Raw genomic sequence first — 12,752 nt, 5'->3', positions numbered from 1 at the left:
AAACACCTTTTATATTGTACATGGCACTGTTCAGTAGCATTGTCAGTCTTACTGACATGAATCTGCTGACACCCACATGGTATTTTGTATGTTCCAGGTATTCTGAGGCCTACGTCATCTTTCACAGGCTTTATTAGCTTCCAGATCTTTGCTGGGGACCTGAATATTGTGTAGGTTTTTGTCTCTCGTCAAAAGCTAGCTAATCTTCTGTGTTATTGAGCCACAAAATGCTAAAAACATAATATTCTTTGTGTCCTAATAAGTGTTTTGCTTTCATGGCTTAGATGAAACTGCTTGCAAAATTTGTCTGTTGTTGTAACCATTTTACTTGAAAATACAGTTCCCTGATGGATTTTCACCATCTGAGATGGTTTCAGCTCGATGTACCAAGGTTTACATGCTGGGTGGAGGTATTTGGTGGTATGCAGATACTGATCCATGTGGGTGGGCTTCCAGTAAATGTTGTGACCAAGACACTAAGTGCATTTCCGTTGGACAAGGATGTCCAGGAACATCAAGGAACTGTCCTCCTCTACTTCCATCATTAGCTTATGTGATTGTGGATGTTGTTGATGTGTTCCAGTAACTCTTCCAGCTTTTTATTTCCATGAGGCCATATGATGAAAGTATCATCAACGTAATGTGAAAAACAACTAAGCTTTGCAGGAGCTGTGTCCAAGGTGATGTCCTAGAAATGCTCCATAAAGAGGTTGGCTACAACTGAAGCTAATGGGCTCCCCATCACAACATCTTCAATCTGGTTGAAATATTCTCCACCATGTAAAACTTATGATGGTGTCAGGGTTGTTTAAATAAATTCATGATGGTGTTGCCAAAGAGCTGGGACACATGTGAATAGGGAAACCACATCAAAACTCACCATAATGTCTCCTTCACAAGGTGCAGACGTTTAATCTTTGTATTGTCCAACATTCATCAAGCTGAGGCTGTCCAAATACTTTGCAAGTCTACAGGTCAGTGATCTGATGGTGCTTGCTATAGGCTTTAATAGTGTAACATTTTTATGCGTGTTTGGTAGACTGTAGAACTTGGGTGGTGTGGGTGCCTGAGCGAGGAGGTTCTTACTAACACCGTCTTCATGGATTTATTTAAACATACTGTGACGTATTTTTTACATGATGGAGAATGTTTCAGCCAGATGAATGGCGTCGGGCTGAGGAGGCCATTAGTTCCAGTTCAAGTAAACCTCTTTATGGAGCATTTCTAGGACATCACCTTGGACATGACCTCCTTGTTTTTCTCAGTACTTCAATGATACCTTCATCGTATGGCCTCATGAACATGACGAGCTGCGACAGTTCCTGCAACACATCAACAATATACACAATCACATAAGATAATTATAGAGGACAGTTCCTCGATGTTCCTGGACATCCTTGCCAGAAATGCAATAAGTTTCTTTGTCACCATATTTACTGCAAGCCCACCCACACGGATCGGTTTCTGCACTCCATCAGTTTCCACCACCCAGCACGGAAACCTTGATGCGTCGAGCTGAAACCGTCTCAGATGGCAAAAACCCATCAAAGGAACTGTACCCCTTACATGAAGTTTTCAAGTAAAATGGTTACAATAACAGACAAATTTTGCAGGCAGTTTCATCAAAGCCATGAAAGTAGGAAGCCTCTTAGGACACAAAGAATATTATGTTTTTAGCATTTTGTGGCTCAATGACAGGGAAGATTAACTGGCTTTTGAAGAGACATAAAATCTACACAATCTTCAGGTACCTACCTATTATTAAGTGGACTAACAGCTTCTGGGATAGTGTAAGAAATGAAGCAACATGCAGCTGATTACAGCCTGTGATTCCATGCTTGGGGAGTTGAGGCGGTGCAAGCAGTCGCTCCACCAAAACATTACCATACGTGGTATGGGACTGAGCACCAGTGATGTCACTGGTGACAGGGTGGCTATATAAGCACAGCAGTGGTCTCCACATGACAGCCAACCACTTGACAATAACAGATGAGATCTCTGCAGAAAAATTGTGGGCGGTTAACCACTTGATGCAGCTTGAAACCCGAGAATATTTTAATAATGGATATCACTGCAAGAGCGGACATTAGTACATACTTCTCATAGCATTATCAAGAATTTTCATAGTCTCTTTGTGGCTATCTTCTATGGTTTCCATTATTTCATCAAACTTCTTGTCAGTGTACCTAGTAAATTCTGTTAATTTGTTGTTAATTTTACATATTTTGATGGTGCTTTCTTCTAATTTACTGTTAGTTTTCATAGAATATTCTTCTATTTTATTGTTAGTTGCCTCATTAATATATCTCATATTAGCAAATTCACTCTTATTTAGGTCAACTGAGGCTAATCTCTCTTTTCTCATGAATTTCGTTTTGCAAGTATAGCCCTTGAAGAAAATTCACTATTTTATTTTTATTAGTTATTTCCCTATTACTAACAACCTAAGTACTTGCTTCAGCAATATTTTCTGTTGCTTCTACAGTTTCTTTAACATTTCTTTCTCCTCATTTTCTGTTAAATTATTGGTTCCACATTTATATTCTTCATTACATTCTGCTAGTGAGTTTAAATTATTAATATTTTCACCAGAATCTACACTTTCTTGAGCCATGATTTGTACATTTCATTAAGTTACTCATTCTCACTTTTTGGCTTGTCCTACTACTCTTAAGCAGCATACCTTTATACATGTATTACAGAATTATTATTTATGCCTTCTTATGTCTAATGTGAACTTCAGTCTACTTTAGGTAAGCTTCATTGATCTCCTGATGGTGTAGCTATTTGTAGTCTTTGCTGCTGTGACTGACTGCATCCCACTGCTCCCTGTGTGCAGTGATGCTTGTTCAGGGGAATGTGGCAGTCCTCATCCTGCCTGGTGCTGTTCTGTTTTTCCTTCCTTGTGTTGTCTTCTTGATGATCATTCATTATGTTTCACTTGTGAAATATTCATAATTCTGGAACGCAATTTGAATTTTCCATGATGCAAACTTATTATGTTTCAAGGCACACTTTAATTACTAGCTCGATGTTGCTACTCGCAATCCCTAGCTTTCAGTCACATTTAATTCACTATTCACTTCCACCTTCTCTTTCTGATGCATGTAGTATCAAATTTCACCTCCTATCCTTAACCATAGATTTTTTAAATAAAATAAGTCTTTTCACTGCATGTTCATGGCGTAGGGATAACAGGTGCATTGCTTGTGTTATCCATAACCCCCCCACACACACGAGAGAGAGAGAGATGCCACCTGCAAAATCCCCTTTATTCCAAACCACTTTAAAAGTTTCTCTGTTTAGCCATGATTCCGTAGAAAGTTCTGTAGGTGAGACGCAGTGTAACTGGTCAAGCGTTCATACGCGAGAATGGGTGGGTCAAGCTATTCTTTTCTGGATTATCCTAATGAATTGTTGCATAGGATTTCCTCTTACCTGTTATCTGTGAATTTCTGTCTTAGCTGTTGTGCCTCGAAGCAGTTCTTATAACACATTGGATTCTTTGAAAGATGCAAGCAGGCTACATAAGTGGGCGTGTGGACCACTAATTTACTTGAAGTCAGTCCTAGGATGCTATTACAATGTGTTTATTAGCAAACACTGTAAAACAGTAACAATTTAATTGACTAAAATGATTCATCTCAAAAAGTTAATAAAATTCGAGAGTATGGTAAAGCCAACTGTCACATAAGAATGGGCTTTGAGTTAATCCTGTCACTGACTGGCATGATTGGTGTGCAGCCAAAATCTGTTTCTTACATTGTAAAATTTTGTAGCACTTCTCTCATTTCTGATGATTTGACAATATTCATTGGCTACTGAGTTAACTGGTTTATTTCTAGTGGTATTTAGTGGTGGCTGGTTGTCAAGTTCCAATGTGGTACAGCAAACTGTAAATATTGCACTAAAAGTATGTTATTTTGCTTCAAATGCAAGCCAGAAATCACACTAAAATTACGCCATTGCTCTTCAAATGTACACTGATATGCAAATAAAACAGACAAAAATGCATTTTGTAGTGCTCTCCCCATGATAACTAGAATCCAGTGCCTAGTGCTGACATGACGGTCAGCTGTGCTACAACTACCGTAGAGAAGGGACACAACTGTCTGGTTTCAACCGTGTATGCTGTAGTGAGATGGCACAAGGTCAGTATTTTTCTTTAAAATTGCGTGTAGCGTATTGTGCAGGTGTAGAGACTTGTGACATCTTGGTGGCCGAATGGTCTAATGCGTCATAAGGTAATTTGTGGACTTGGGATTGATTCCCAATGGTACCAACCCCCCCCCCCCCCATTTTTACTCCTTGCAATGTTAAACTATTAATTATTAAATTTAAATATATTTAAACAGTTCAGTTTATATACATAAAATTAATATATTCAATTACGTTATGATTACTACCCTTGTAAGTGAAAAGGCTGTCTGCATCTACATCTACAAGCATACTCTGCAAGCCATTGTACAGTGCATGGGAGAGGCTATTCTGTACTAGTGCTAATCGTTTCCTTTCCTGTTCCACTCACAAATAGAGTGAGGGGGGAAACAACCATTTCTATGCCTCCGTATGAGCCCTAATTTCTCATATCTTATCTTCATGGTCCTTATGTGAAATCTAGATTGGCAACAGTAGAATCGTTGTGCAGTCAGTTTCGAAAGCCGGTCTAAATTTTCTCAATAACCTTCCTTCAAAAGAACGTCGCCTTCCCTCATGGGATACCCTTTTGAGTCCCCATAGCATCTCCATAATACTTGCATGTTATTTGAACATACCAGTAACAAATCTAGCAGCTTTGAAGTTTTTTTTTTTTAAATCTGATTTGGTGCAGATCCTAAACACTTGAACAGTACTCAAGAATAGATCACAACAGAGTCCTGTATTCAATCTCCTTAACAAATGAACCACACTTTCTCAAACTTTTCCCAATAAACTGAAGTTGACCATTTGCTTTTGGTACTGCAATCCTCACAAGGTTGTTCCATTTCATATTTATTTTCAACATTGTGCCCAGATATTTAAATGACATGACTGTGTCAAGCAGGACACTACTAATGCTATTTCTGAACATTAAGGGTTTGTTTTCCTACTCACCAGCATTAACCTAAAATTTTTTACATGAAGAGCCAGTTGCCATTTGTCATACTACCTAGAAATTTTGTCTGAGTCATATTGTATCCTCCTTCAGTCACTCAACTTTGACACCTTCCTGTTCGCCACAGCATTATCAGTGAACAACTGCAGGTTGCTGGCTACCCTGTCCATGAAATCATTTATATATATAGAAAACAATAGTGGTCATATGACACCCCTCTGGTGTACTCCTGACAATAACCTTGTCTCTGATGAGCACTCGCTATTGAGGACAATTATTTAAGAAGTCTTCAAGCCACTCACGTATGTGGAAACCAGTTCCATAGGCTTTTATCTTTGTTAACAGTCTGTATTGGGGCATTGTGTCAAATGCTTTTCAGTAATCTAGAAATTTGGAATCTTCCTGCTGCCCTTCATCCATAGTTTGCAGTACATCACGCAAGAAAAGGCAAGTTGAGCTTTGCACAAGCAATGCTTGCTAAAACCATGCTGATTCATGGACAGAAGCTTCTCAGTTTCAAGGAAATTTATTGTATTCAAACTCGGAATATGTTCATGAAATCTGCAACAAACCAACATTAAGAATATTGGTTTGTAATTCAACAGGTCTATTTTTTTACCCTTCTTGTATACAGGAGTCACCTGCACTTTTTCAAGTCACTTGGGACTTTGCCCTAGGCGAGAGATTCCTGATAAATGCAAACTAAGTAATGAGCCAGTGCCATAGAGCTCTCTTTGTAAAACTGAATTGGGATCCCATCTGGAACTGGTGATTTATTTGTCTTCAACTCCTTCAGTTGTTTATCTAAGTCAGGGATGCTATAGGCTTGATGGTGATATAAAGAAGTGATTAAACGGGGAAATTTGGCATGAAAGTGTTTTCTGTAGGCACCATTTTCCATTTGATCTCTGAAGGAGAAATTGAGATTTAAAGAGTTAGGCAGATGTACTCCAAATGTAAATGTAATAACAGAGGGGCTTGGAATGGGACTTAACGATTTGGCTTATGTAACACTGAAAACTTTGAAATACTTGCATATTATTTTGATCAGCTTCTTAATTGTTCAGAACCAACCATAAGCTTGAATACCAAAACACTCATGAAAATCTAGAAGATTTACCCCCAAATATCGAAGAAGCCGTTAAACACTTATAGAGCTACTGGAGAAGACAGTTATACAAGAACTTTTGAAATGGTCCATACCAAACTTAAAAAATTAGGTAAAATTAATGTTTGAGAAAACTTGGGAAAAAGAAAAGCCCCAGAAGAGTAGCAGGTGGCCTTGTTAAACCCACTATGTAAAAGGCATTAAATGAGATGTAGACAACTACAGGCAAATTTCTGATTACTGAATTCAAAAGATGTTTGTTGATTTATAAAAGGTTGTTGATTCTGTTGACAGGAATTATAGATAAAATAAAACTAGGTGAGTATTGGAGGTTGATGCCCTTTTCAGGTTCTTAGAATATTTTGCTGAAGTGGGCCATATGAAAAGGTAAAATGCTCTCTAAAAATTTATGAACTAAGTATGAGCAATTTTTGAGGAGGTCTCATTGTAATGGTATGGTGGCTGAGTGGTCTTATGCACTGAGTGGCAATTCATGGACACGGGTTCAGTGCCCATTGGTTCAACATTTTTTCCTCTTTTATTTCTGTGCTGCTCCCCCCCCCCCCCCCCCCCAAATATATAAACCTCACAATGTTAAACCATTAATTGTTGTTGTTGTTGTTGCGGTCTTCAGTCCTGAGACTGGTTTGATGCAGCTCTCCACGCTACTCTATCCTGTGCAAGCTTCTTCATCTCCCAGTACCTACTGCAACCTACATCCTTCTGAATCTGCTTAGTGTATTCATCTCTTGGTCTCCCTCTACGATTTTTACCCTCCACGCTGCCCTCCAATGCTAAATTTGTGTTCCCTTGATGCCTCAAAACATGTCCTACCAACCGATCCCTTCTTCTAGTCAAGTTGTGCCACAAACTTCTCTTCTCCCCAATCCTATTCAATACCTCCTCATTAGTTACGTGATCTACCCACCTTATCTTCAGCATTCTTCTGTAGCACCACATTTCGAAAGCTTCTATTCTCTTCTTGTCCAAACTGCTTATCGTCCATGTTTCACTTCCATACATGGCTACACTCCATACAAATACTTTCAGAAACGACTTCCTGACACTTAAATCTATACCCGATGTTAACAAATTTCTCTTCTTCAGAAACGATTCCCTTGCCATTGCCAGTCTACATTTCATATCCTCTCTACTTCAACCATCATCAGTTATTTTACTCCCTAAATAGCAGAACCCCTTTACTACTTTAAGTGTCTCATTTCCTAATCTAATCCCCTCAGCATCACCCGATTTAATTTGACTACATTCAATTATCCTCGTTTTGCTTTTGTTGATGTTCATCTTATATCCTCCTTTCAAGACACTGTCCATTCCGTTCAACTGCTCTTCCAAGTCCTTTGCTGTCTTCTCCATGAATTTTAATACCTACTCCGAATTTTTCTTTTGTTTCCTTTACTGCTTGCTCAATATACAGATTGAATAACATCGGGGAGAGGCTACAACCCTGTCTCACTCCTTTCCCAACCACTGCTTCCCTTTCATGCCCCTCGACTCTTATAACTGCCATCTGGTTTCTGTACAAATTGTAAATAGCCTTTCGCTCCCTGTATTTTACCCCTGCCACCTTCAGAATTTGAAAGAGAGTATTCCAGTTAACATTGTCAAAAGCTTTCTCTAAGTCTACAAATGCTAGAAACGTGGGTTTGCCTTTTCTTAATCTTTCTTCTAAGATAAGTTGTAAGGTTAGTATTGCCTCACGTGTTCCAACATTTCTACGGAATCTGAACTGATCTTCCCCGAGGTCCGCTTCTACCAGTTTTTCCATTCGTCTGTAAAGAATTCGTGTTAGTATATTGCAGCTGTGACTAAAATTATTTAATTATAAAATTTAAATCTAGTTAAATATTTCAGTTTTTGTATGTAAAAATAATATATTCATTTTGTTTTTGATTACTACTCTTGTAAGTCAAAAGTCTATAGGCTATCACATTGGTATAACAGTACACAAGCAACCACTGATAGCATTGTTGTATTAAAGCTCTGATGACCAATAGTCTGCTCCTTATATTTGCTGAGCCAAAAGTGAACTTCAGTAACTAATATTTAATAAAGAAGACAAGTTAAGCTGCAGACAGGCACAATTGTAAGGCACTTACATAAAGCTTTTGGCCACAGCCTTCATAGGCAAAAGAGAAATACACAAACCAGTCGTACACACAACCAAACACACCTCATGCGTATATGACTGGCATCTCACGCTGGACTGCAACTATCACATGAGAAGCAGGCAGCAATTTGGAGAGGCTGGGAGAGAGGAAGGGTGTACAGGTGGGGAGAGAGACGAATGCTGTCTGGCGGTCTGGCAAGGACTAAAATGCTAACAGGGGCAGCATCAGGAGATGGTGGAGCAGGGAGGTGGGGGAAACAGGAACGAAAAACGAGAGGAGGGGGGAAAGATGCGTTGGCAGATGGTGTTGAATAAAGAGGGTGAAACGAGAATGGGGAGGAGATGATAGTACAGAGGGGGCAGAAACTGTTTGGTGGAAAAGCTGGTGGCAGAGGGAAGGCTCCAAATGGCTCAGATAGTGAAGCAGCCATAGAAATCAAGTGTGATGTTCAGCTGCATGTTGTGCCACTTGGTTGCCTACTCTGCTCTTGGCTACAATTTGGCAGTGGCCATTTATTCTGGTGGACAGCTGGTTGGTAGTTGTCTTGCACCTAGGCCTTCCACAGGGATATGATCCTTATAGCAAGGAGTTGGGGTTGGGAGTGTCTTAGGGATGGACTAGGATGTTGTGAAGGTTGGGTGGTTGACAGAACACTCTTTCCTTCACAACCACAACATTTTCTCTCCCACTCACTTCACGAGGCCCTCCTCAACCTAGCATGCCTGGATGTTGACCTCCTCCTCTTTGAAGGTGCCATCTACACATCTGTCCACATTAAACCCACTACCCACCAACAGTTCATGCATTTCAACAGCTGTCATTCCAAACACACAAAAAAATCCCTCCCATACAGCAAGGCCACCTGGGGATGGCATATCTGCAGTGACAAGAACTCTCTTGATCAGTATGCTGAAGGTCTTACCAAGGCCTTCACAGACAGGTACTATCCCCAAGACCTAGTCCGCAAACAGATCTTCCATGCAATTTCCCCTCACACCCGCAATCCTCCTGTCACCCCAAAAACCAGCCACAGAGAATTGTCCCCTTTGTCACCCATTACCACACTGGACTGGAACAACTGAACCGCATCTTTCATAAGGGCTTTGATTTCCCATCATCATGCCCTGAAATGAGGGACGTCCTACCCAAGATACTTCCCATCCCTCCTAAACTGGTGTTCTGTCACCCACCCAACCTCTACAACATCCTAATCTATCCCTATGCCATTCCCAATCCCAACCCCTTGCCACAAGGATCATAAACCTGTGAAAGTCCAAGGTGCAAGACCTGCCCAATCCACCGACCAAACACTTCCTATTTGGTGTTACGGTATTCTGCAACACTGCTTAAGGCAGCAAATTATTACCGCCTACTGCAGTGTCTCAGTAAAATATAAAATTTATAAAACCCCAAGGAATCTTACAACCTCCAACTGCTCCTTCTTGTCTGTGCTCATAAAATTTCTGAAATTTTCGTTGCTGCGATTTGTGTTGTTTCTTTTTGGCATTGACTCCTTAGCTACAATAATGTTGGAAGCTAAAGACGAGACTTAAATGTCTCAAGGAAAATTTAGTTATAAGACTCATTAGCTGTTTTGTAGTGCCTTATTTTTTTCATAAACTGTTCCACATTTCCAGTACTGCAGTGTAGAAGTTTTGTGCATAAATCATCTTTTATTCCATTAATCACATACTGGAATAGTGAGTCATTATCAATGGCAGCATGGCTGGCAATCTCTTTCATTACAAGAAAATATCGTTGAAGAGGCTCATTCCATTTCTTCTTCCATCGAGATGGCTGTTTGTGGATCTCTGCAGGACTTGACTTCACATTAAATTTCTCTTGGAGACCTTTGTTCAGTGCAGCCTATAAGACCCTTCTCACTCTGTATAAAAAGTTTAGCCAAACTTCCAACCTTTTTGTGAAGAAAAAAAAAAGTATTTGCAGTTGGTTCCAACCCATTAAAATACTGTTTTCGTTAAGTCTGTGATCCACTTTTTAACTCGATATCAGTCACTGTTTCTAAATGTCTTAAGAGCACCCTTAGCACATTTCATTCTTAGCTTCAAGTTTGTCAGATTTTATTTGAAAAGTAAAGCCGGAAAACACTAAAAGAATTTCCGATTTCTTTCTGTCATCTGGAACTCTTTCAAAAATTAACGTATGTGGTGATTTATTTGCCTTAATTGGTAGAGAAGTTGTAATTTCATTTACTTTTTTGATTTCACCTGATATTGCCATTTCTAGAAATATTAACTTGTTTCACTCTTCCCATTGTTTCAAAGGAGACCAAACAAATCTTTTATAATGTGTTAAATTTGGTGCACAGATAAACCAAGTAATGTGAATTATAACTCGCCATCTCACATTCAAACTTGTTTTGCCTAATAGTTTTTATTTTGTTGGATATTTCTCCTGTTGTCCCAACATAAACTTTCTCTTAGTGTTGTTCTGCTACTGCTATCTGTTGTAACAATCTGAATCCTTCCCATAGATCCAAAATTCACACAATCACATGTTGTGACAAAATCACAGGCAAACTGGTGCGTAAAATTTTTTTATCATAAACGTCGAAGAGTAGACAGCCACAACAGTATGGTCACTTGTTCAGTTGAGCGGGGTGGAACCCTCAAAATGTTGTAGGAAGAAAGGGTCCAACTTTCACATAAACAATTTTTTGCTTTCACAACTACAAAATGTGTCTCTGGTAATGAATGAAACTAAATATCAGTCACATGGATCTCGTCTCTCTCTGTGAGCATAGTTTCTTAACAAACACACAAGAACTACTTTGCAATATTCACTAGTCTCATTAGAAGGAAATATTTTAAAATCTTTCATCCAAATACCACACATATATGCATAGTTTGTGAGTAGTAAGTTATACTTTTGTTATCAACACAACTTAAAATATTATTTTGATACCCTGCTCACATAAACTAGTGTACAACACATCTACAAATATGTTGTTCTTTGTGTTGCAGTTATGATGACCAGTTAGACAGAGTAATGAAGTACCAAAGGGTGCTGTTAGAGGACATTCACATGATAGAATGTGGACCTGTGGAACAGCAGTCTGTACCACTATTCAAGCACACTGCCCGTACCAGTCATTATTGTCTGCGTATTCACTATGTGGTTGCAAATAGTCCGGGGTACTTCCATATGTTTCGTTCAACTAATCTGCGATTTTTTAACAACATGGCTGTTGGAATTCGTACTGATGAAGAAATGATAGGTAAGTAATGAATGCTCAGATTTTTCAGGACTTCATACAGAAGTTTAAGGGATGCTGACAGATTGAGCAAATATTTTCATGTGTGTGAGAAAGGGAACAATTCACCTTAGTTTAAGTGAAGGAGCTGGAACTTCAACAGATGCTGGCTTTTGACTAACTGTTGTTATGATAACTTGTAAACTGTTGTCTGTCACACATCACATGTCACTGGAATAACAACTAGAATGTGAAGTAGATTAAACTTTACATTGCTTCACCACACTGGATGAGTTGAATGTGTACTTCTGGCTACCATTCCATCAGTAACTAAATAAAACTCTGGAAAGTTCCATTAATTATGTACAGTTAGTTGAGCACATACTTTCAAGACTGGAGGAATATGTAGAATTTCAAAATACTTATCTTGTTCCTTTTGACTCATTGTGATGTTCTTTGATATTCACATGAGTGGAGGGTCAGGTATTTTTATCAACTAGGCAATGAAACACCATCTTTCTTGCCACATAAAACTTTTGTGGTCCCATTATGAAATAAAATGTCAAAACTGACTCAAAGTCTGCTCCGAAACTGAATCAAAATCTGCTGCAAAACTGACTCAGTTTTTACTACAAAACTGATTCACAAACTTGCTTGTCACTGGCCCTTATATGAATGAACAACAATTAATAACTTTTTACATATTATTGTCATCATTATATTTACAGAGTTTAATGAAGAATTAAATATTCACAAAATTTTAAGTGTCAGCAAGTCACATGTTGACAAAGAAAATAGCTAAAATAATTTATTTTGTTGAATGTTGACTTCTTCTATATAGAAAATCCGTGAAATTTTATGTCAAATCAGTGACTAGTTACCAAGTGTACAACTATGAAATGCGGATTTTGGACAACAGCTGTTACAACAATGCAGTTTATGCTATAAAGTTTTGACACTGCACCGTTTTGTTGTGTCATCAACAAGTGTCAGATGTACATGAGTTATAAATTGGAAAAGCGTGTGCATAATGCTGCGTTGTTGTTCAATATATCGAAATTTATACCAAACAAAGAGCATTCATAGACAGCAATAATTATTTATTTTCATTTGAAGAAAACTGCTACTGTATTATATCGATTACTTTGAGAAGCTTATGGTGTATATGCTCCATCGTAAGATGTGTGTGAATGATGGTTTCAGCAT

General features: G+C 38.7%; 1 protein-coding gene across 1 annotated transcript in view; it reads left to right on the top strand.

Moving 5' to 3' along the window:
• The window catches only part of LOC126251772 (phosphatidylinositide phosphatase SAC2), a 385,804-nt gene that overhangs the window by 269,851 nt on the left and 103,201 nt on the right, over positions 1-12,752 (top strand). Inside the window, exon 13 of the mRNA XM_049952395.1 lies at positions 11,317-11,570. Coding sequence (XP_049808352.1) covers positions 11,317-11,570 — 254 coding nt within the window. The remainder of the gene's footprint in view (positions 1-11,316; positions 11,571-12,752) is intronic.

Source organism: Schistocerca nitens, chromosome 4, assembly GCF_023898315.1.
Source record: "Schistocerca nitens isolate TAMUIC-IGC-003100 chromosome 4, iqSchNite1.1, whole genome shotgun sequence".
In the NCBI taxonomy this organism is placed as follows: Eukaryota; Metazoa; Arthropoda; class Insecta; order Orthoptera; family Acrididae; genus Schistocerca; species Schistocerca nitens.
Note: the sequence above shows the minus strand (reverse complement) of the source record. Positions and strands in the feature narration are given on the sequence as shown.